Genomic DNA, 21,228 nt, shown 5'->3' on the forward strand with positions numbered 1-21,228 from the left:
TTTTTTTTTTTTTTTTTTCAGGGAGACTTTAGAAACCAAATAATAAGAAAAAAAATAAATAAATAAATAGGCTTTCTATAGCCCACTGAATGAGAGATAGCACACACAGCAGTGGCACACAAGCCCTGACTGAGGCCAATATTTTTCTCCCACTGATTGATGTAGTGTTTTTGTGTTGAGGTAGATTTTAGAACACAAATCAAGGAAAAAAAAAAATGCTTTCTATGGCCCACTGAATGAGAGAGGTGGCACACCCAGGAGTCAAGACTGGCACACAAGCTGAAAGGGCAATATTACTCTCCCACTGTTTCTTTATGTATTTTTTGTTTTTTAAGGGAGACTTTAGAAACCCAATAATATTTAAAAAAATAAATAAATAGGCTTTCTATGGCCCACTGAATGAGAGAGGTGGCACACCCAGGAGTCAAGACTGGCACACAAGCTGAAAGGGCAATATTACTCTCCCACTGTTTTTTTATGTTTTTTTTTTTTTCAGGGAGACTTTAGAAACCAAATAATATTAAAAAAACCAAAAAAATAAATAGGCTTTCTATGGCCCACTGAATGAGAGAGAGGTGGCACACCCAGGAGTCAAGACTGGCACACAAGCTGAAAGGGCAATATTACTCTCCCACTGTTTTTTTATTTTTTATTTTTTTTCAGGGAGACTTTAGAAACCAAATAATAAGAAAAAAAATAAATAAATAAATAGGCTTTCTATAGCCCACTGAATGAGAGATAGCACACACAGCAGTGGCACAGAAGCCCTGACTGAGGCCAATATTTTTCTACCACTGATTGATGTAGTGTTTTTGTGTTGAGGTAGAATTTAGAACACAAATCACGGAAAAAATAAATAGGCTTTCTATGGCCCACTCAGTGAGAGATGGCACACACAGGGATGGCACTGTAGCAGAAATGCCAATCTTAATCTCCCACAAAAAAAAAACAAAAAAAAAAAACAGGGACTGTCCTACAATTACTATCTCCCTGCAGTAATCTAAGCCAGGTATGGCAGGCAGCAATAGGAGTGGACTGATGCACAAATTAAATAAAAAGTGTGGACAAACAAAAAAGATAGCTGTGCAGAAAGGAACAAGAGGATATGTGCTTTGAAAAAAGCAGTTGGTTTCCACAGTGGCGTACACACAGCAATACAGCTATCACGGAGCCTTCTAGGGCAGCCCAATGAGCTACAGCGCTGAGGAAAAAAAAAAAAAAAAAATAGCTTCCACTGTTCCTGCACACCGAAGGTGGTGTTGGACAGTGGAAATCGCTACAGCACAAGCGGTTTGGTGGTTAGTGGACCCTGCCTAACGCTCTCCCTGCTTCTGACGAAGCGGCAGCAACCTCTCCCTAAGCTCAGATCAGCAGCAGTAAGATGGCGGTCGGCGGGAACGCCCCTTTATAGCCCCTGTGACGCCGCAGACAGCAAGCCAATCACTGCAATGCCCTTCTCTAAGATGGTGGGGACCAGGATCTAGGATCTTCACCTTCATTGGCTGAGAAATGGCGCTTTTCGCGTCATTGAAACGCGACTTTGGCGCGAAAGTCGCGTACCGCATGGCCGACAAGCACAGGGGTCGGATCGGGTTTCATGAGACGCCGACTTAGCCAAAAGTCGGCGACTTTTGAAAATGATCGACCCGTTTCGCTCAACCCTAGTGGCCAGTTTAGACTGCTAAAACTAGTGGAAGGTAATTTTTAAGGACAGTGTTGCTTTATTAAAATAAAAATATACAGTGATAGATGTACAAAGAATTCTATTATGTTCTTGTGTAAAATACAGAATACATGCATGTCTTTGCAAAAGAGAATATTAAGTAATCACATTCAAGCTTCCAGATCCCTTCAGGGGAAGCATACTGGCATTACAGTTTGCTTTTTACAGCTGAGAATTAGTCATTTGGCAGAGTACCATACAAAATATTGGCCTTACATGAAAGATGCTCAAAGGTTTTGTTATACATGAGGTTCGAAGATCAGACAGTTCTGTCTCTATCAAGTGACACCTTGTGATGCGTATAGGTTTTCCTAAAATATTACTGCATAGTACAAGAAACACATTATGCACTACCGTTGCAGACATAATGTTTGCACAGATTATTATTATTATTATTTATTACTATAGCGCCATTTATTCCATGGTGCTTTACATGTGAAGAGGGGTATACATAATCAAAACAAGTACAATAATCTTATACTAGAGTAACATATTTACTGGGTATATTGTCTTAGCTACAAAGATGAAGAGACCATTATGCTTATAGCTCATGGGATTATTGACCTGCCAATAATTTATGTGCACACATCTTGCAAGTATTATTTTTAACACTTGATATCACCTACTCTTACAGGGATTCTTACAGCCCATGTCTGGTCTGCAGGTGGTGAGTGAAAACAAACACATCTAACAATACTTGGAAGACAGTTCCTGAAGATGCCATGTATATTTCGGCTGTATTAAGAAATGAAGATATTAAAGTCTTTCAGTGATTGTGTAAGAATTAAACTGTTGAATGAGGAATAGCAAAAAATATATAGACACAAAGTAAATAGAAAAAAGTGTAGGATATTATTTCTTATTAAATGTATGACTGTAACTGTATGAATGAAAAAAAAAGTCAACAATGACAATTAAAGTGGTAGTAACAGTTTGGGCATTCTTGGTCAAAATTACTGCTATTGTGAACAGTTAAGCAAGTTGAAAATGAAATAATCTCTAAAAAGCCTAAAGTTAAAAATAATACATTTACTTTGTATTTTAGGCAAAAAAAAATATATCTAAATTGTCATTTTTCACATTTTAAAAATTACAAAAGGAAAATAGGCAGATGCCAAAGTTTGGTCAGACATGGAGATTTGTGTGCTCAGATAACTTTGACCAAGGTTTCAGACCTTAACCCCTTTACCCCCAAGGGTGGTTTGCACGTTAATGACCGGGCCAATTTTTACAATTCTGACCACTGTCCCTTTATGAGGCTATAACTCTGGAACGCTTCAACGGATCTTGGCAATTCTGACCCTGTTTTCTCGAGACATATTGTACTTCATGATAGTGGTAACATTTCTTCAATATAACTTGCGTTTATTTGTGAAAAAAACGGAAATTTGGTGAAAATTTTGAAAATTTTGCAATTTTCCAACTTTGAATTTTTATGCCCTTAAATCACAGAGATATGTCACACAAAATACTTAATAGGTAACATTTCCCACATGTCTACTTTACAGCAGTACAATTTAGGAACCAAAATTTTTTTTTGTTAGGGAGTTATAAGGGTTAAAAGTTGACCAGCAATTTCTCATTTTTACAACACCATTTTTTTTTAGGGACCACATCTCATTTGAAGTCATTTTGAGGGGTCTATATGATAGAAAATACCCAAGTGTGGCACCATTCTAAAAACGGCACCCCTCAAGGTGCTCAAAACCACATTGAACAAATTTATTAACCCTTCAGGTGTGTCACAGGAATTTTTGGAATGTTTAAATAAAAATTAACATTTACATTTTTTTTACACAAAATTTATTTCAGCTCCAATTTGTTTTATTTTACCAAGGGTAACAGGAGAAAATGGACCCCAAAAGTTGTTGAACAATTTGTGCTGAGTATGCTGATATCCCATATGTGGGGGTAAACCACTGTTTGGGCGCACCGCAGAGCTCGGAAGGGAAGGAGCGCCATTTGACTTTTCAATGCAAAATTGACTGGAATTGAGATGGAACGCATGTTGCGTTTGGAGAGCCCCTGATGTGCCTAAACATTGAAACCCCCCACAACTGACACCATTTTAGAAAGTAGACCCCCTAAGGAACTTATCTAGATGTGTGGTGAGCACTTTGACCCACCAAGTGCTTCACAGAAGTTTATAATGCAGAGCCGTAAAAATAAAAAATCATATTTTTTCACAAAAATTATCTTTTCGCCCCCAATTTTTTATTTTCCCAAGGGTAACAGAAGAAATTGGACCCCAAAAGTTGTTGTGCAATTTGTTCTGAGTACGCCGATACCCCATATGTGGGGGTAAACCACTGTTTGGGCGCATAGCAGAGCTCGGAAGGGAAGGAGCGCCATTTGACTTTTCAATGCAAAATTGACTGGAATTAAGATGGGACGCCATGTTGCGTTTGGAGAGCCCCTGATGTGCCTAAACATTGAAATCCCCACAAGTGACACCATTTTGGAAAGTAGACCCCCTAAGGAACTTATCTAGATGTGTGGTGAGCACTTTGACCCACCAAGTGCTTCACAGAAGTTTATAATGCAGAGCCGTAAAAATAAAAAATCATATTTTTTCACAAAAATTATCGTTTCGCCCCCAATTTTTTATTTTCCCAAGGGTAACAGAAGAAATTGGACCCCAAAAGTTGTTGTGCAATTTGTTCTGAGTACGCCGATACCCCATATGTGGGGGTAAACCACTGTTTGGGCGCATAGCAGAGCTCGGAAGGGAAGGAGCGCCATTTGACTTTTCAATGCAAAATTGACTGGAATTAAGATGGGACGCCATGTCGCGTTTGGAGAGCCCCTGATGTGCCTAAACATTAAACCCCCCCACAAGTGACACCATTTTGGAAAGTAGACCCCCTAAGGAACTTATCTAGATGTGTTTTGAGAGCTTTTATCCCCCAAGTGTTTCACTACAGTTTATAACGCAGAGCCGTGAAAATAAAAATTCTTTTTTTTTTCACAAAAATAATATTTTAGCCCCCAGTTTTGTATTTTCCCAAGGGTAGCAGGAGAAATTGGACCCCAAAAGTTGTTGTCCAATTTGTCCTGAGTATGCTGATACCCCATATGTGGGAGGGAACCACTGTTTGGGCGCATGGCAGAGCTCGGAAGGGAAGGAGCGCCATTTGGAATGAAGACTTAGATGGATTGGTCTGCAGGCGTCACGTTGCATTTGCAGAGCCCCTGATGTACCCAAACAGTAGAAACCCCCAAAAGTGACCCCATATTGGAAACTAGACCTCCCAAGGAACTTATCTAGATGTGTTGTGAGAACTTTGAACCCCCAAGTGAAAATAAAAAATCCTTTTTTTTTCCCACAAAAATGATTTTTAGCCCCCCAAATTTATATTTTCCCAAGGGTAACAAGAGAACTTGGACCCCAAAAGTTGTTGTCCAATTTGTCCCGAGTACGCTGATGCCCCATATGTTGGGGTAAACCCTTGTTTGGGCGCACGGGAAAGCTCGGAAGGGAATTGGCTGGAATTGAGATCGGACGCCATGTTGCGTTTGGAAAGCCCCTGATGTGCCTAAATAGTGGAAACTCCCCAATTCTAACTGAAACCCTAATCCAAACACACCCCTAACCCTAATCCCAACAGTAACCCTAACCACACCCCTAACCCTGACACACCCCTAACTCTAATCCCGACCCTAATCCCAATCGTAAATGTAATCCAAACCCTAATCCTAACTTTAGCCCCAACCCTAACCCTAACTTTAGCCCCAACCCTAACCCTAACTTTAGCTCCAACTTAGCTCCAACCCTAATCCTAGCCCTAAACCTAACCCTAGCCCTAACCCTAACCCTAGCCCTAACCCTAACCCTAACCCTAGCCCTAACCCTAACCCTAGCCCTAACCCTAGCCCTAATGGGAAAATGGAAATAAATACATTTTTTTAATTTTATTATTTTTCCCTAACTAAGGGGGTGATGAAGGGGGGTTTGATTTACTTTTATAGCATTTTTTATAGCGGATTTTTATGATTGGCAGCCGTCACACACTAAAAGACGCTTTTTATAGCAAAAAAGTTTTTGCGTCTCCACATTTTGAGACCTATAATTTTTCCATATTTTGGTCCACAGAGTCATGTGAGGTCTTGTTTTTTGCAGGACGAGTTTACGTTTTTATTGGTTACATTTTCGGACACGTGACAGTTTTTGATCGCTTTTTATTCCGATTTTTGTGAGGCAGAATGACAAAAAAACAGCTATTCATGAATTTCTTTTGGGGGAGGCATTTATACCGTTCCACGTTTGGTAAAATTGATAAAGCAGTTTTATTCTTCGGGTCAGTACGATTACAGCGATACCTCATTTATATCATTTTTTTATGCTTTGGCGCTTTTATACGATAAAAACTATTTTATAGAATAAATAATTATTTTGGCATCGCTTTATTCTGAGGACTATAACTTTTTTATTTTTTCTTTGATGACGCTGTCTGGTGACTCGTTTTTTGCGGGACAAGATGACGTTTCCAGCGGTACCATGGTTGTTTATATCCGTCTTTTTGAACGCGTGTTATTCCACCTTTTGTTCGGCAGTATGATAATAAAGCGTTGTTTTTTGCCTGTTTTTTTTTTTTTTTCCTACGGTGTTCACTGAAGGGGTTAACTAGTGATATAGTTTTATAGGTGGGGTCGTTACGGACGCGGTGATACTAAATATGTGTACTTTTATTGTTTTTTTTTATTATTTAGATAAAGAAATGTATTTATGGGAATAATATTTTTTTTTATTTAGGAATTTTTTTTTTTTTTTACACATGTGGAAATTTTTTTTTTTACTTTTTTACTTTGTCCCGGGGGGACATCACAGACCACTGATCTGACAGTTTGCACAGCACTCTGTCAGATCACCGATCTGACTTACAGCACTGCAGGCTTACCAAGCGCCTGCTCTGAGCAGGCAGTTGGTAAGCCACCTCCCTCCCTGCAGGACCCGGATGCCGCGGCCATCTTGGATCCGGGCACCTGCAGCGAGGAGAAGGTAAGAGACCCTCTCAGCAACGCGATCACATCGCGTTGCTCCGGGGGTCTCAGGGAAGCACGTAGGGAGCCCCCTCCCTGCGCGATGCTTCCCTGTACCGCCGGCACACCGCGATCATGTTTGATCGCGGTATGCTGGGGGTTAATGTGCTGGGGATGGTCCGTGACTGCTCCTGGCACATAGTGCCGGATGTCAGCTGCGATAGTCAGCTGACACCCGGCCGCGATTGGCCGCGCTCCCCCCGTGAGCGCCGCCGATCGCGCTGGACGTACTATCCCGTCGGTGGTCATACGGGCCCACCCCACCTCGACGGGATAGGTACGTTTAATGTTAGAAAGGGGTTAATTGGCCTGTTAGGGTTATGGCTTGCTCTTGTCATGATTCAGTTTGGAGTTTGTTTTCTGCTGTTCCCTCTCTGGACTGGTCATGCAGGAGTTAATCCCCTGGGCCTCGTTTTGGAGCTGGCTGGGCTTTTTAAGTCCTCGGTAACCTGCTGGCCAGAGTCAGTGATAGTTCATGCTTCCTGGCTAGAGCAGCTGACCTGTATACCCTGGTGTTCCTTCTGCCTCTGACTTCCTTTATTTGTATTCGACCCGTTCCCTACAGTGTATGACTCGGCCTGATCTCTGACCCCGCCTCTTGCTTTCTGTTTCTGTACCACGTCCCCCGACCGGCTTTTGACTCTCTGGCTTGTACCCCGACTTTATCTTACTTCTCATGTTTTGGATGCAGCGTTCCCGTTTGGCTCTGACTCCTGGCTTGCCTGTGACTACGTGATCTGCTGTTACTTCTGGTACCTCGTCTCCTCTTTGTTGCGGACTGGCCTGTCTGACTACTCTGCCGCCTCCTAGTGGTGCTCTGCGCCTTGCACTGTAGTGCTACATGGTGAGTTCTACCTTGTCCCCCTTACCTGCATCCCCTGGGAGAGGTTGCGTGCAACTGCCTTGCAGTTGCATCACAGTTCTCACTATCATCATTAGGAAAGGCCAGGTGATGCAATATCCCAGCTTTATAAAAACCCAGGCTCCTCTAACCTTGTGCCAGAAAACAGCAGCCATGTGTCCTTCTAAGCAGCTGCCTAGCACTTAGGGGCTCTGTATATGGAGTCAGCAAACTATTCTAGGAAAATCTGTGCTCCAGGAGGCAAATAAAGCTACGTCCCTCCTGAGTCTTGCTGTATGGCAGCAGTACTGTGCAGCCACATATCGGGTATTTCTACATTCAGCAGAAATTGTGGGATAAATTTTGGTGTAATTTTTACCCATTTTCCCATGTGAAAATATAAAATATGGGGCTAAAACAAAATTTTGGTGGTAAAGATGTAATGATTTTTTCTTCACTGCCAATGTTATAAAATTCTGTGACACACTTGTGGTGTCAATATAACCACTGCACCCCTAGGTGAATTCATTGAGAGGTGTAGTTTGTAAAATGAAGTCACTTGTTTGTAAAATGAGGTCACTTGTGTGGGGGTGCTGTTGCTCTGGCACCTCAGGGGTTCTGCCAATGTGACATGGCACCTTCAAACCATTCCAACAAAATCTGAACTCCAATATTTTGCTTCTTCCCTTCTTTTGCACTGTGCCTCAAACGTAGTTTTCAACTACATATGCGGTATCAGTGTACTCAGGAGAAATTGCACAACAAATTTTGGGGTCCATTTTCTCCTGCTATCCTTGTGTAATTGAAAAAATTTGGGGCCAAGAAAACATTTTTGTGGGAATATTTTTTTCTTTTTCACTGATCAATATTGTAAAATTCAGTGAAGCACTTGTGGGTTCAGGGTGCACTGCTCACCTCATGTCTAGATAAATTCCTTGAGGGGTCTAGTTTCCTAAATGGGATCACTTGTGGGGTGATTCCACTGTTTAGGCACATCAGGGGCTCTCCAAACAAAACATGACACCCGCAGACCATTCCATCAAAATCTGCATTCCAAAACGTCACTCCTTCTGTTCTGAGCCCTGCCGTATGCCCAAACAGTAGTTTTCCCCCACATATAGGGTATGTGTGACGTTTCACAACATATTTTGCAGTCCATTTTCTCCTGTTACTCTTGTGAAAATAAAAAATTTGGGGCTAAAAAAAACATTTTTGTGGGAGAAACGTGATTTTTTTGGATTTTCATGGCTCTATGTTATAAACTACTGTGAAGCACCTGATGGTTCAAGGTGCAGTACACATCTAAATATATTCCTTGAGGGGTCTAGTTTCCAAAATGGGGTAACTTGTTGGGGGTTTCCAAGGTTTAGGCACATTGAGGGCTTTCCAAAAGCGACATGGTGTCTACTAATGATTCCAGACAATTTCACGCTCCAGTGTCGTTTCTTCATTTCAGCCCTGCCAACATATGGGCGTATTCAGTAGAAATTGAACAACATATTTTGGCTTTGGTGGTGAAGGGGTTAACTTTACGCCTTTTTGAGTTCATTTCAACTTCAATTTGCTTAACTGTTCACAATAACAGTAATTGTGACAAGGGGTGCCCAAACTTTTACATGCCACTCTATGCCCTAAAAAACACTAACTCAATAATCCAACTCTTCTGTTTACCTATTCTACATAATTCCTCACAACCTGATATTGTAACTTCATTCAACATTAACCTACTGGACCCTATTGCACTTAATAACTGTGCAAACACATATACCCGCTCGTGACTGGCTCATGCAAATTTGTGAACTGCCAGATTTTAAAAATGGTTGGACCACTGTATGAATCAAGTACATTTTACTTATTGCACCACTCTTCATCCTTTAGATTATAAACTATTGCAAACAGGGCCTCACTCCTATTGTTTGAATTATTAATTAGTTTGTTACTTTAATGTCTGATTTTCTTTGCACATGTAATCTGTGAATGGTAAAGTGCAGGGGAATATTCTGGTGTTATAAAAAATAAAGATGGTTATCACTGTTATTGTTATCATTAATAAATATCTTATAAGTATAAAGCCTTTCTATAATTTTTGTAGCATAAAGACAATAGCTGATATGTGGCTTGAAATCATTAATAAAATAATACCTTTGAGAAGTACAGAGATGATCCCGCTGAAATAATTCCACAGCCTTCTTCAGGCTTAACAATTTCTCCTCCAACTACTTCCTGCCAATCCGTTTCCCAGCCATTTAGACCTTCAAAGTCTGACATTACAGTGGATGGAAGGGAATTTTCAGGAAGACATTCTGAACCCTGATACCCAGAATCACACCTGTACGAAAAATTTTAAAAAATGTCAGTGTTATTTTATTACAATATATACAACTTGCTTTGAAATATAATTAGAAAAATTGGTGAATACTCATAAACACTCAGCAAGATTGACAATGCCAGCAAGTATGTTTAAAGGGGATGTCAATTTTGAGACAACCCATTCTGAAATGCTAAAGAGTCCAGCTAATATAAAGAAGTATATACTCATATTTTGAACCGATGGCGTTCCAAAAATCTCAGCACTGTTTCTTCCAGCAAGCATGTGAGATTTATATGTCCATGTTCCATTTGATGAATGTGTGAACACTGCAGTTGATCAGCAACAGCTGAATGGCTGCAGAGGTCACATGACATAATGCCATGTGACTGCCAGGGAACAAATTTTCTGGAAAGGCGCCAGTACGGAAGGTGAGTTTGTAGGGGTTTTTATTTTAACTGGGACTCTAGCATTTAAGAAGGGGTTTTCCTGGATTAGACAACCCTTTTAAATTTTAATATCTGCAGATTTGAATAATCGACAATACTAAGTACATTGACAATGCACACAAAATAAATCAAATTACTAAAGTGAGCAAAAGTTTGATATCAGTAAGGAAGTATTTGAAAGACTTGTTACAGTGAAGGTATTAGTTCATGAAAGACAATGCTGCTGTTCTCCTTTTCTTCACCAAATAGGTTATCCATAGCAAAGAGGTATATGCCAGATCAATGTGTGGATGCAGAATGAAATTTCCATAAAAGAAGCTTTGGCCACAGAGCATAGTAGGACATTGCAAAATAGAGTAGTAACCTTTCTGGGTCACTACCCCATACACTCTTTGGAAATCCTCACATTATCAGCAGCACAGTGACCCCATACCATTACATTTCTACTGTCATGCTTGAGAGAACGCATTATGCACTCCACCAGCGTTTGACCTATATCTCACATATGTTCTTACATGGTCTGAGAACATCAGACTTAAACAGTATTATGGACTGTGGTACACACTAATATGCAATGCTAAATTCCATGGTAGTTTGACGAATGGTATAGTGGACATTTAGTAACACAACTGTCTGACGTTTCATGAAATAGCATTTTTTGTTTTTGCCCTTTTGAATGTAAATTTTCAATAATATGTAAACAGATTATAGATTTGTGATTGCAATTAGTCAAAGTTATGGCATGGATCTTTTCGAAATATCAAGTGGAGGTATGGTCACGTTCTGTCCCCCCAGTGGATCCATCATAGGCTTCTCTGGAGTATGTACCTCTACTGAAAGTAATGTCTGCACTGTCAGGACATCACAGGATTGCTGAAAACTGCAATTTGCATCAGCGGTCATTGAGGCAAAAAGAAAGCATCCAATGACACTCTATATTAGTTACCTGACTGCTGCTTCCATTCACAGACAACTGCGGCCCTGTGATATCCAGACAGTGAATGCTGTATATCGTTTCTAGAGCTGGCACAGATCTCTGGAGTGTCCTGCGGTGGATCCATGGGGCTAATGGAAGAGGAGTATGCCTCTTTTTGCTATTTTGAAAGGATCTATGCTTAGGAGAAAAAATGTCATAAACTGACAAACCCTTTCATAAAAAAAAGTATATTACATTGAAAAATGTTCCTTAGTAATATAATATGTGCACATAAGTGTAGATGCTCTAAATACTTTATTATTTTGTACTATATTATCAGCTAAAATGCGTTGTCTGATTTAAAAAATCCATTTTCAAATATCCAATTACCTAGGTCATTCTTAGCTAAGCTTGATTTACACTGGCCAACAGGTTAAATGATCACAGATTGGCTATATGCAAGCCAATTGACGAACGTTTAATAGTCTGTATTTAGCAGGACAATTGCACTATCATGCTTAAAGAACGATCTTTGACATGATCGTTCTGTGTGCATAGACTGTCATATTTCTCTGCATTCTCGCCATTGTTTGCACAGAATAATATGCAACTGAGAACGGTAGTTTTCAATCAAGCTAAAAAGTCATTCCACCAGATGAACGATTGTTTTTCTTATTCATCAGATGATTGTCAGCCTGTTTAGACTCAACATTCTTCGGAAAACTTTTTCCCGGAAATCGGCACATGTAAATGCACCCTTAGTACATAGGCTTCTTTTGTTCATGAATCATGATTGTCTTCTATTAGCAAGAAGGAAGAGTGATGACAAAGAGTTTGTCACAGTGTGACCTGACCTAATGGGTGGTCAGTCAACGGACAGCACAACTCACAAACAACGGGATGGAAAAGGTGAGAGGAAGGCCCTACCCGTAGGGAATGGGGAATGGTCACCACCTGAGCTCAAACCTGAGCCTGTCCCTGCACTCCCCTAACACTCTATACGGGTCCTTCCCCCCACTGCTGTCAGGATACCTCGTCCCTAGTAGTCACCTATTACTGCCCTGGCTAGTGCACTGGCTGTCAAAGAGCACTAGCCACAACTCTGCAGATAATACACACAGGGGAAAGTGACGAACACCAAAGGGACAAGGCAACAAAAACACCACACTTAGCTTATGAACACCGCTGCTACGGTCCACACAGCAGATAACAGCAGCAACTGGACTCCAATCACCAGACGTGGCTGACACCAGACAGCTGCTCCTGCTTGGCTGGTCTCCAGAAAGAAACTGTATCACTATCAGTCAGCTGATGCATCAGGTGACCTTTTAAAGGATGGTGGGAGTGGTCGCCACCTGCATCAGCTGACCCAGCAGCACTGCAGTAACATCCGATTGCCAGCGGGGGAAAAAACTTACATTAACCTCGATGGTCCAAAAGGAAAAAAGTTTTTAACTGAGTGGAACCAGAGCTGCCACAAATCCAAAAATGAATTGTGGCAGAGTTGGTCTCGAGAACGTGGCTTTACTTAGGCAGGAAATTAATTTTAATAGGTGATGTTTAATGCTACTTTTCACCTGTGGCATCTATGATGAAGAACTGCACATTCTGTGCCCCAGAGATAAGAAGTCAGAGATAACAACTTATTGCTGGGAATTTCAAAGCTGATAACCCTTTGATTAAAGGAAGCATGTATATTTACCTACATATCCCATGGTTACACCAACCATGTCCACTGCACATGTTAGGGCACTGTTGTCCAATGTAAATATTGTCCAATGCCCATTCATCTTCTGATGTGTAATATCGCTGGCTCCAACGGAAGCGAGTTGCACTAGACCTTAAAACAACACAAATCAAAATGTATTAATACGTACATTATGGACCTTCTAGAAACATACATTGTTATTATTAGTATGACACTCTTTGGCTGCATGAGTAATGCAGATAACATGCAGGACATAAGAACAACTCATCAGCTTATAGATTTATCAATGGTCCCAAAGTAATTAACACACCTCAAAATCATGTTACAAAAAACCCACAATACCCAGAATATGATCCGGGAAGCAAAAGGTGTGGACTACTCGTAAATTTTAAAATTTATCTTTAATAAATATATAATAAAATACACAAACTACAAAACAAAACAATGGTAAAATTCACAATATATATGGTAGGGGACAGCAAGTAAACTATATCGGGTAGTTTCAAAACTCAATTAATGTTGTCACAATCCAAAAAATAAATATTTAACATATAAATTGCCTGGTCAAATATACATATTGCTGGGCCATTATATAGCAGAAAAGTGCATAGTACCTACTAGAATGGGGTAAAAACACCCTCAGTGCAATGTTGCATGTGCATACAAACAGCTATCCCGCAAAATTTCATTAAAGAATTACATAAAGAACTGGCATGAAAAGATAGGTAAATGTGAACTTATATGATAAGCTGACCCGATAGCACTGTCCCCACCACCCCTTGACAGCGCCGTTTCGCCTAAACTGGCTTCTTCAGATATTGGGCATATGTGTCTATCGCTGCTTAAACCATCCTTATATATAGTGAGGCACAGGTGTAACCGGCGTCAGCCTAATTGGGCTAATCTCGGCGCATGGGTCCATTAAAAGGCTCCCAGATGGAACATATGACTTCCGGTCTTCCGCGCTTGTGAAGCGAGCGACAAGCGCTTCACCTCACTAACTGCGCAGAGCCGGAAATCAGGGAATGCCTCAGATTTACGCATGCGCACTCCCAATGCTGAAGCCGGAGGTGAGTGTGCTAATATTGAAGAACAAAGTGTGCGTGCGCAGAACGTAACTACGCAACAAAAAGAAAACAAGTGTTAAAAGCCGGAGTGCGCATGTACAAAATGTAACTACGCAACACAAGCAAAGTAAGTATTGGAAGCCGAAGTGACTGCTGTCATGATTCTCAATGGCGAGAGAACATAGCCCAGCATATATGAGAACTAGCTCTTGGAAGATGGAAACTATACTGACCATGAACTAAACCTGCCGCACAACTAGAAGTGGCCGGGTAGCATGCCTACGTTTTTTTATCCCTAGATGCCCAGCGCCAGCCGGAGAACTACCTAATCCTAGCAGAGGAAAAGACAGTCCTGGCTCACCTCTAGAGAAATTTTCCCAAAAGGCAGACAGAGGCCCCCACATATATTGGCGGTGATTTTAGATGAAATGACAAACGTAGTATGAAAATAGGTTTAGCAAAATCGAGGTCCGCTTACTAGATAGCATGAAGACAGAAAGGGCACTTTCATGGTCAGCAGAAAACCCTATCAAAACACCATCCAGAAATTACTTTAAGACTCTAGCATTAACTCATAACACCAGAGTGGCAATTTCCGCTCACAAGAGCTTTCCAGACACAGTAACGAAACAGCAGCTGTGAACAGGAACAAAATGCAAAAACACACAAGGACAAAAGTCCAACTTAGCTGGGAGTTGTCTAGTAGCAGGAACATGCACAGAAAGGCTACTGATTACATTGTTGACCGGCATGAAACTGACAGAGGAGCAAGGTTATATAGCGACTCCCACATCCTGATAGGAGCAGGTGAACAGAGGGGATGATGCACACAAGTTAAATTCCACAAGTGGCCACCGGGGGAGCCCAGAATCCAATTTCACAACAGTACCCCCCCCTCAAGGAGGGGGCACCGAACCCTCACCAGAACCACCAGGGCGATCAGGATGAGCCCTATGAAAGGCACGGACAAGATCGGAGGCATGAACATCAGAGGCAGTGACCCAAGAATTATCCTCCTGACCGTATCCCTTCCATTTGACCAGATACTGGAGTTTCCGTCTGGAAACACGAGAGTCCAAGATCTTTTCCACAACGTACTCCAACTCACCCTCAACCAACACCGGAGCAGGAGGCTCAATGGAAGGCACAGCTGGTACCTCATACCTGCGCAACAATGACCGATGAAAAACATTATGAATCGAAAAGGATGCAGGGAGGTCCAAACGGAAGGACACAGGGTTAAGAATCTCCAATATCTTGTACGGGCCGATGAACCGAGGCTTAAACTTAGGAGAAGAAACCCTCATAGGGACAAAACGAGAAGACAACCACACCAAGTCCCCAACACAAAGCCGAGGACCAACACGACGACGGCAGTTGGCAAAAAGCTGAGTCTTCTCCTGGGACAACTTCAAATTGTCCACCACCTGCCCCCAAATCTGATGCAACCTCTCCACCACAGCATCCACTCCAGGACAATCTGAAGATTCCACTTGACCGGAGGAAAATCGAGGATGAAACCCCGAATTACAGAAAAACGGGGACACCAAGGTGGCAGAGCTGGCCCGATTATTGAGGGCGAACTCCGCCAAAGGCAAAAAAGCAACCCAATCATCCTGATCCGCAGACACAAAACACCTCAAATATGTCTCCAAGGTCTGATTAGTCCGCTCGGTCTGGCCATTAGTCTGAGGATGGAAAGCAGACGAAAAAGACAAATCTATGCCCATCCTAGCACAGAATGCCCGCCAAAATCTAGACACGAATTGGGTCCCTCTGTCAGAAACGATATTCTCCGGAATACCATGCAAACGAACAACATTTTGAAAAAACAGAGGAACCAACTCGGAAGAAGAAGGCAACTTAGGCAAGGGAACCAGATGGACCATCTTAGAGAAACGGTCACACACCACCCAGATGACAGACATCTTCTGAGAAACAGGCAGATCCGAAATAAAATCCATCGAGATGTGCGTCCAAGGCCTCTTCGGGATAGGCAAGGGTAACAACAATCCACTAGCCCGAGAACAACAAGGCTTGGCCCGAGCACAAACGTCACAAGACTGCACAAAGCCTCGCACATCTCGTGACAGGGAAGGCCACCAGAAGGACCTTGCCACCAAATCCCTGGTACCAAAGATTCCAGGATGACCTGCCAACGCAGAAGAATGAACCTCAGAGATGACTCTACTGGTCCAATCATCAGGAACAAACAGTCTACCAGGTGGGCAACGATCAGGTCTATCCGCCTGAAACTCCTGCAAGGCCCGCCGCAGGTCTGGAGAAACGGCAGACAATATCACTCCATCTTTAAGGATACCTGTGGGCTCAGAATTACCAGGGGAGTCAGGCTCAAAACTCCTAGAAAGGGCATCCGCCTTAACATTCTTAGAACTCGGTAGGTAAGACACCACAAAATTAAACCGAGAGAAAAACAACGACCAGCGCGCTTGTCTAGGATTCAGGCGCCTGGCAGACTCAAGGTAAATTAAATTTTTGTGGTCAGTCAATACCACCACCTGATGTCTGGCCCCCTCAAGCCAGTGACGCCACTCCTCAAAAGCCCACTTCATGGCCAAAAGCTCCCGATTCCCAATATCATAATTCCGCTCGGCGGGCGAAAATTTACGGGAAAAAAAAGCACAAGGTCTCATCACGGAGCAGTCGGAACTTCTCTGCGACAACACCGCCCCAGCTCCGATTTCAGAAGCGTCGACCTCAACCTGAAAAGGAAGAGCAACATCAGGCTGACGCAACACTGGGGCGGAAGAAAAGCGGCGCTTGAGCTCCCGAAAGGCCTCCACAGCATCAGGGGACCAATCAGCAACATCAGCACCCTTCTTAGTCAAATCAGTCAATGGTTTTACAACATCAGAAAAACCAGCAATAAATCGACGATAAAAGTTAGCAAAGCCCAAAAATTTCTGAAGACTCTTAAGAGAAGAGGGTTGCGTCCAATCACCAATAGCCTGAACCTTGACAGGATCCATCTCGATGGAAGAGGGGGAAAAAATGTATCCCAAGAAGGAAATCTTCTGAACCCCAAAAACACACTTAGAACCCTTCACACACAAGGAATTAGACCGCAAAACCTGAAAAACCCTCCTGACCTGCTGGACATGAGAGTCCCAGTCATCCGAAAAAATCAGAATATCATCCAGATACACAATCATAAATTTATCCAAATAATCGCGGAAAATGTCATGCATAAAGGACTGGAAGACTGAAGGGGCATTTGAAAGACCAAAAGGCATCACCAAATACTCAAAATGGCCCTCGGGCGTATTAAATGCGGTTTTCCACTCATCCCCCTGCTTGATTCGCACCAAATTATACGCCCCACGGAGATCAATCTTAGAGAACCACTTGGCCCCCTTTATACGAGCAAACAAATCAGTAAGCAGTGGTAACGGATATTGATATTTAACCGTGATTTTATTCAAAAGTCGATAATCAATACACGGCCTCAAAGAGCCGTCTTTCTTAGACACAAAGAAAAAACCGGCTCCTAAGGGAGATGACGAAGGACGAATATGTCCCTTTTCCAAGGACTCCTTTATATATTCTCGCATAGCAGCGTGTTCAGGCACAGACAGATTAAATAAACGACCCTTAGGGTATTTACTACCCGGGATCAAGTCTATGGCACAATCGCACTCCCGGTGCGGAGGCAGTGAACCAACCTTGGGTTCTTCAAAAACGTCACGAAAGTCAGACAAGAATTCAGGAATCTCAGAGGGAATAGATGATGAAATGGAAACCAAAGGTACGTCCCCATGAGTTCCTTTACATCCCCAGCTTAACACAGACATAGCTCTCCAGTCGAGGACTGGGTTATGAGATTGCAGCCATGGCAATCCCAGCACCAAAACATCATGTAGATTATACAGCACCAGAAAGCGAATAACCTCCTGGTGATCCGGATTAACACGCATAGTCACTTGTGTCCAGTATTGTGGTTTATTACTAGCCAATGGGGTGGAGTCAATCCCTTTCAGAGGTATCGGAGCCTCCAATGGCTCCAAATCATACCCACAGCGTTTGGCAAAGGACCAATCCATAAGACTCAAAGCAGCGCCAGAGTCGACATAGGCGTCCGCGGTAATAGATGACAAAGAACAAATCAGGGTCACAGATAGAATAAACGTAGACTGTAAAGTGCTAATTGAAACAGACTTGTCAGGCTTCTTAGTACGCTTAAAGCATGCTGATATAACATGAGTTGAATCACCACAATAGAAGCACAACCCATTTTTTCGTCTAAAATTCTGCCGCTCGCTTCTGGACAGAATTCTATCACATTGCATATTTTCTGGCGTTTTCTCAGTAGACACCGCCAAATGGTGCACAGGTTTGCGCTCCCGCAGACGCCTATCGATCTGAATAGCCATCGTCATGGACTCATTCAGACTCGCAGGCACAGGGAACCCCACCATAACATCCTTAATGGCATCAGAGAGACCTTCTCTGAAAATCGCCGCCAGGGCGCACTCATTCCACTGAGTAAGCACAGACCATTTGCGGAATTTTTGGCAGTATATTTCAGCTTCATCTTGCCCCTGAGACAAGGACATCAAGGCCTTTTCCGCCTGAAGCTCTAAATGAGGTTCCTCATAAAGCAACCCCAAGGCCAGAAAAAACGCATCCACATTGAGCAACGCAGGATCCCCTGGTGCCAATGCAAAAGCCCAGTCTTGAGGGTCGCCCCGGAGCAAGGAAATTACAATCCTGACCTGCTGTGCAGGGTCTCCGGCAGAGCGAGACTTCAGGGACAAAAACAATTTGCAATTATTTTTAAAATTTTGAAAGTGAGATCTATTCCCCGAGAAGAATTCAGGCAAAGGAATTCTAGGCTCAGACATAGGTGCATGAACAACAAAATCTTGCAAATTTTGTACCTTTGTGGCGAGATTATTCAAACCTGTAGCTACACTCTGAAGATCCATTTGAAACAGGTGAACACAGAGCCATTCAAGGATTAGAAGGAGAGGAAGAGAGGAAGGCTGCAGTATAGGCAGACTAGCAAGTGATTCAATTAAGAGCACACTCAGAACTAGAGGGAAAAAAAAAAAAAATTGTAGCAGACTTCTTTTTTCTCTCCTTTCTCAGCCAGTAATTTAACCCTTTTTTTGGGCCGGTCAAACTGTCATGATTCTCAATGGCGAGAGAACATAGCCCAGCATATATGAGAACTAGCTCTTGGAAGATGGAAACTATACTGACCATGAACTAAACCTGCCGCACAACTAGAAGTGGCCGGGTAGCATGCCTACGTTTTTTTATCCCTAGATGCCCAGCGCCAGCCGGAGAACTACCTAATCCTAGCAGAGGAAAAGACAGTCCTGGCTCACCTCTAGAGAAATTTTCCCAAAAGGCAGACAGAGGCCCCCACATATATTGGCGGTGATTTTAGATGAAATGACAAACGTAGTATGAAAATAGGTTTAGCAAAATCGAGGTCCGCTTACTAGATAGCATGAAGACAGAAAGGGCACTTTCATGGTCAGCAGAAAACCCTATCAAAACACCATCCAGAAATTACTTTAAGACTCTAGCATTAACTCATAACACCAGAGTGGCAATTTCCGCTCACAAGAGCTTTCCAGACACAGTAACGAAACAGCAGCTGTGAACAGGAACAAAATGCAAAAACACACAAGGACAAAAGTCCAACTTAGCTGGGAGTTGTCTAGTAGCAGGAACATGCACAGAAAGGCTACTGATTACATTGTTGACCGGCATGAAACTGACAGAGGAGCAAGGTTATATAGCGACTCCCACATCCTGATAGGAGCAGGTGAACAGAGGGGATGATGCACACAAGTTAAATTCCACAAGTGGCCACCGGGGGAGCCCAGAATCCAATTTCACAACAGACTGCGCAACATCGGCAAACAACTGGAGTGCCTAAGTGTAGATTAAATAAGGTGCTAATTACTAAAGTGATACGTGCAACTACTTATATATCAACTATATTGACATAAACATACAATTAAATGAACTATAAATAGAACACAGAATAACAAAGCTATACAAATAGCACCATTCCGTACAAAAGTGAGTGCTAATATAATACAAGGATGGACAAATACATCAACACAACTAATAAATAAAAAAAGAAAATAATGGAAGGCCACAATTCATTTATGGGGGAAATAGTAAGTAAATATAAAAATAATATTAACTACATAAATATACGCATAATAACATATAGATATATACCACAAAATTACATCACATACATAATTAAACAGAAGGTAGGTCTCCATAATATCATAAAATGACCTAAGGGATTGAAAATACAGGCTATTGATCAGATCCATTTGGGGGTGAGAGGGGGTAATCTGGCTAAGGCGTTAGCGCAAAAAGAAAGCAAATGGATTTATTTGCTTGGAACTATGGCCCCTCAAGGCCTTAATGAGACCTTGGGCCTTAATTCTTTTTTATAATTAGTGTTTATTCCCCTTTGTAAGAATTATTGGGTACATCATATGCATAATAAATAGTAATTTCTCCTCTCTCTTTTCCAATGCTTTTTTAGACGTAGTTGGTCTACTCCTTTTCCGTCTGGAGTTTAGTTCCATTAATAATAGTTACATATTTGTGCTTTCCTGTTTTTATTTGTTTTTGTGTGTCTTTGTACTAATTGTTTTTTTTATCTGTTGATTAGGTCACTTTTGGTCTATATTCATTTGTTGGGGCGTTCTAGGACCTGCTTGCCATTGGGATTTTGATACTATCACTACGTCTTTTCTGGTCCCATGACATCTTTGAGAAGATTGCTGCTTCAATACTTTTTGCTATGAGATTGATGTTATTATTAAGCAGTACTGTATGCAGTTTTCTATACATTATATGTTATTATGCGTATATTTATGTAGTTAATATTATTTTTATATTTACTTACTATTTCCCCCATAAATGAATTGTGGCCTTCCATTATTTTCTTTTTTTATTTATTAGTTGTGTTGATGTATTTGTCCATCCTTGTATTATATTAGCACTCACTTTTGTACGGAATGGTGCTATTTGTATAGCTTTGTTATTCTGTGTTCTATTTATAGTTCATTTAATTGTATGTTTATGTCAATATAGTTGATATATAAGTAGTTGCACGTATCACTTTAGTAATTAGCACCTTATTTAATCTACACTTAGGCACTCCAGTTGTTTGCC

At 41.8% G+C, this 21,228-nt stretch overlaps 1 protein-coding gene across 4 annotated transcripts in view; it reads right to left on the reverse strand.

The window, feature by feature from the left end:
- The window catches only part of RELN (reelin), a 1,394,857-nt gene that overhangs the window by 283,374 nt on the left and 1,090,255 nt on the right, over nt 1–21,228 (reverse strand). For all 4 annotated transcript variants that reach the window (XM_077264737.1, XM_077264736.1, XM_077264735.1 and 1 more), the window contains exons 23-24: nt 12,980–13,117; nt 9,747–9,933 (exon numbers count right to left, since the gene is read on the reverse strand). In XM_077264737.1, coding sequence (XP_077120852.1) covers nt 9,747–9,933; nt 12,980–13,117 — 325 coding nt within the window. The remainder of the gene's footprint in view (nt 1–9,746; nt 9,934–12,979; nt 13,118–21,228) is intronic.

This window comes from Ranitomeya variabilis, chromosome 5 (assembly GCF_051348905.1).
Source record: "Ranitomeya variabilis isolate aRanVar5 chromosome 5, aRanVar5.hap1, whole genome shotgun sequence".
Taxonomy (NCBI): Eukaryota; Metazoa; Chordata; class Amphibia; order Anura; family Dendrobatidae; genus Ranitomeya; species Ranitomeya variabilis.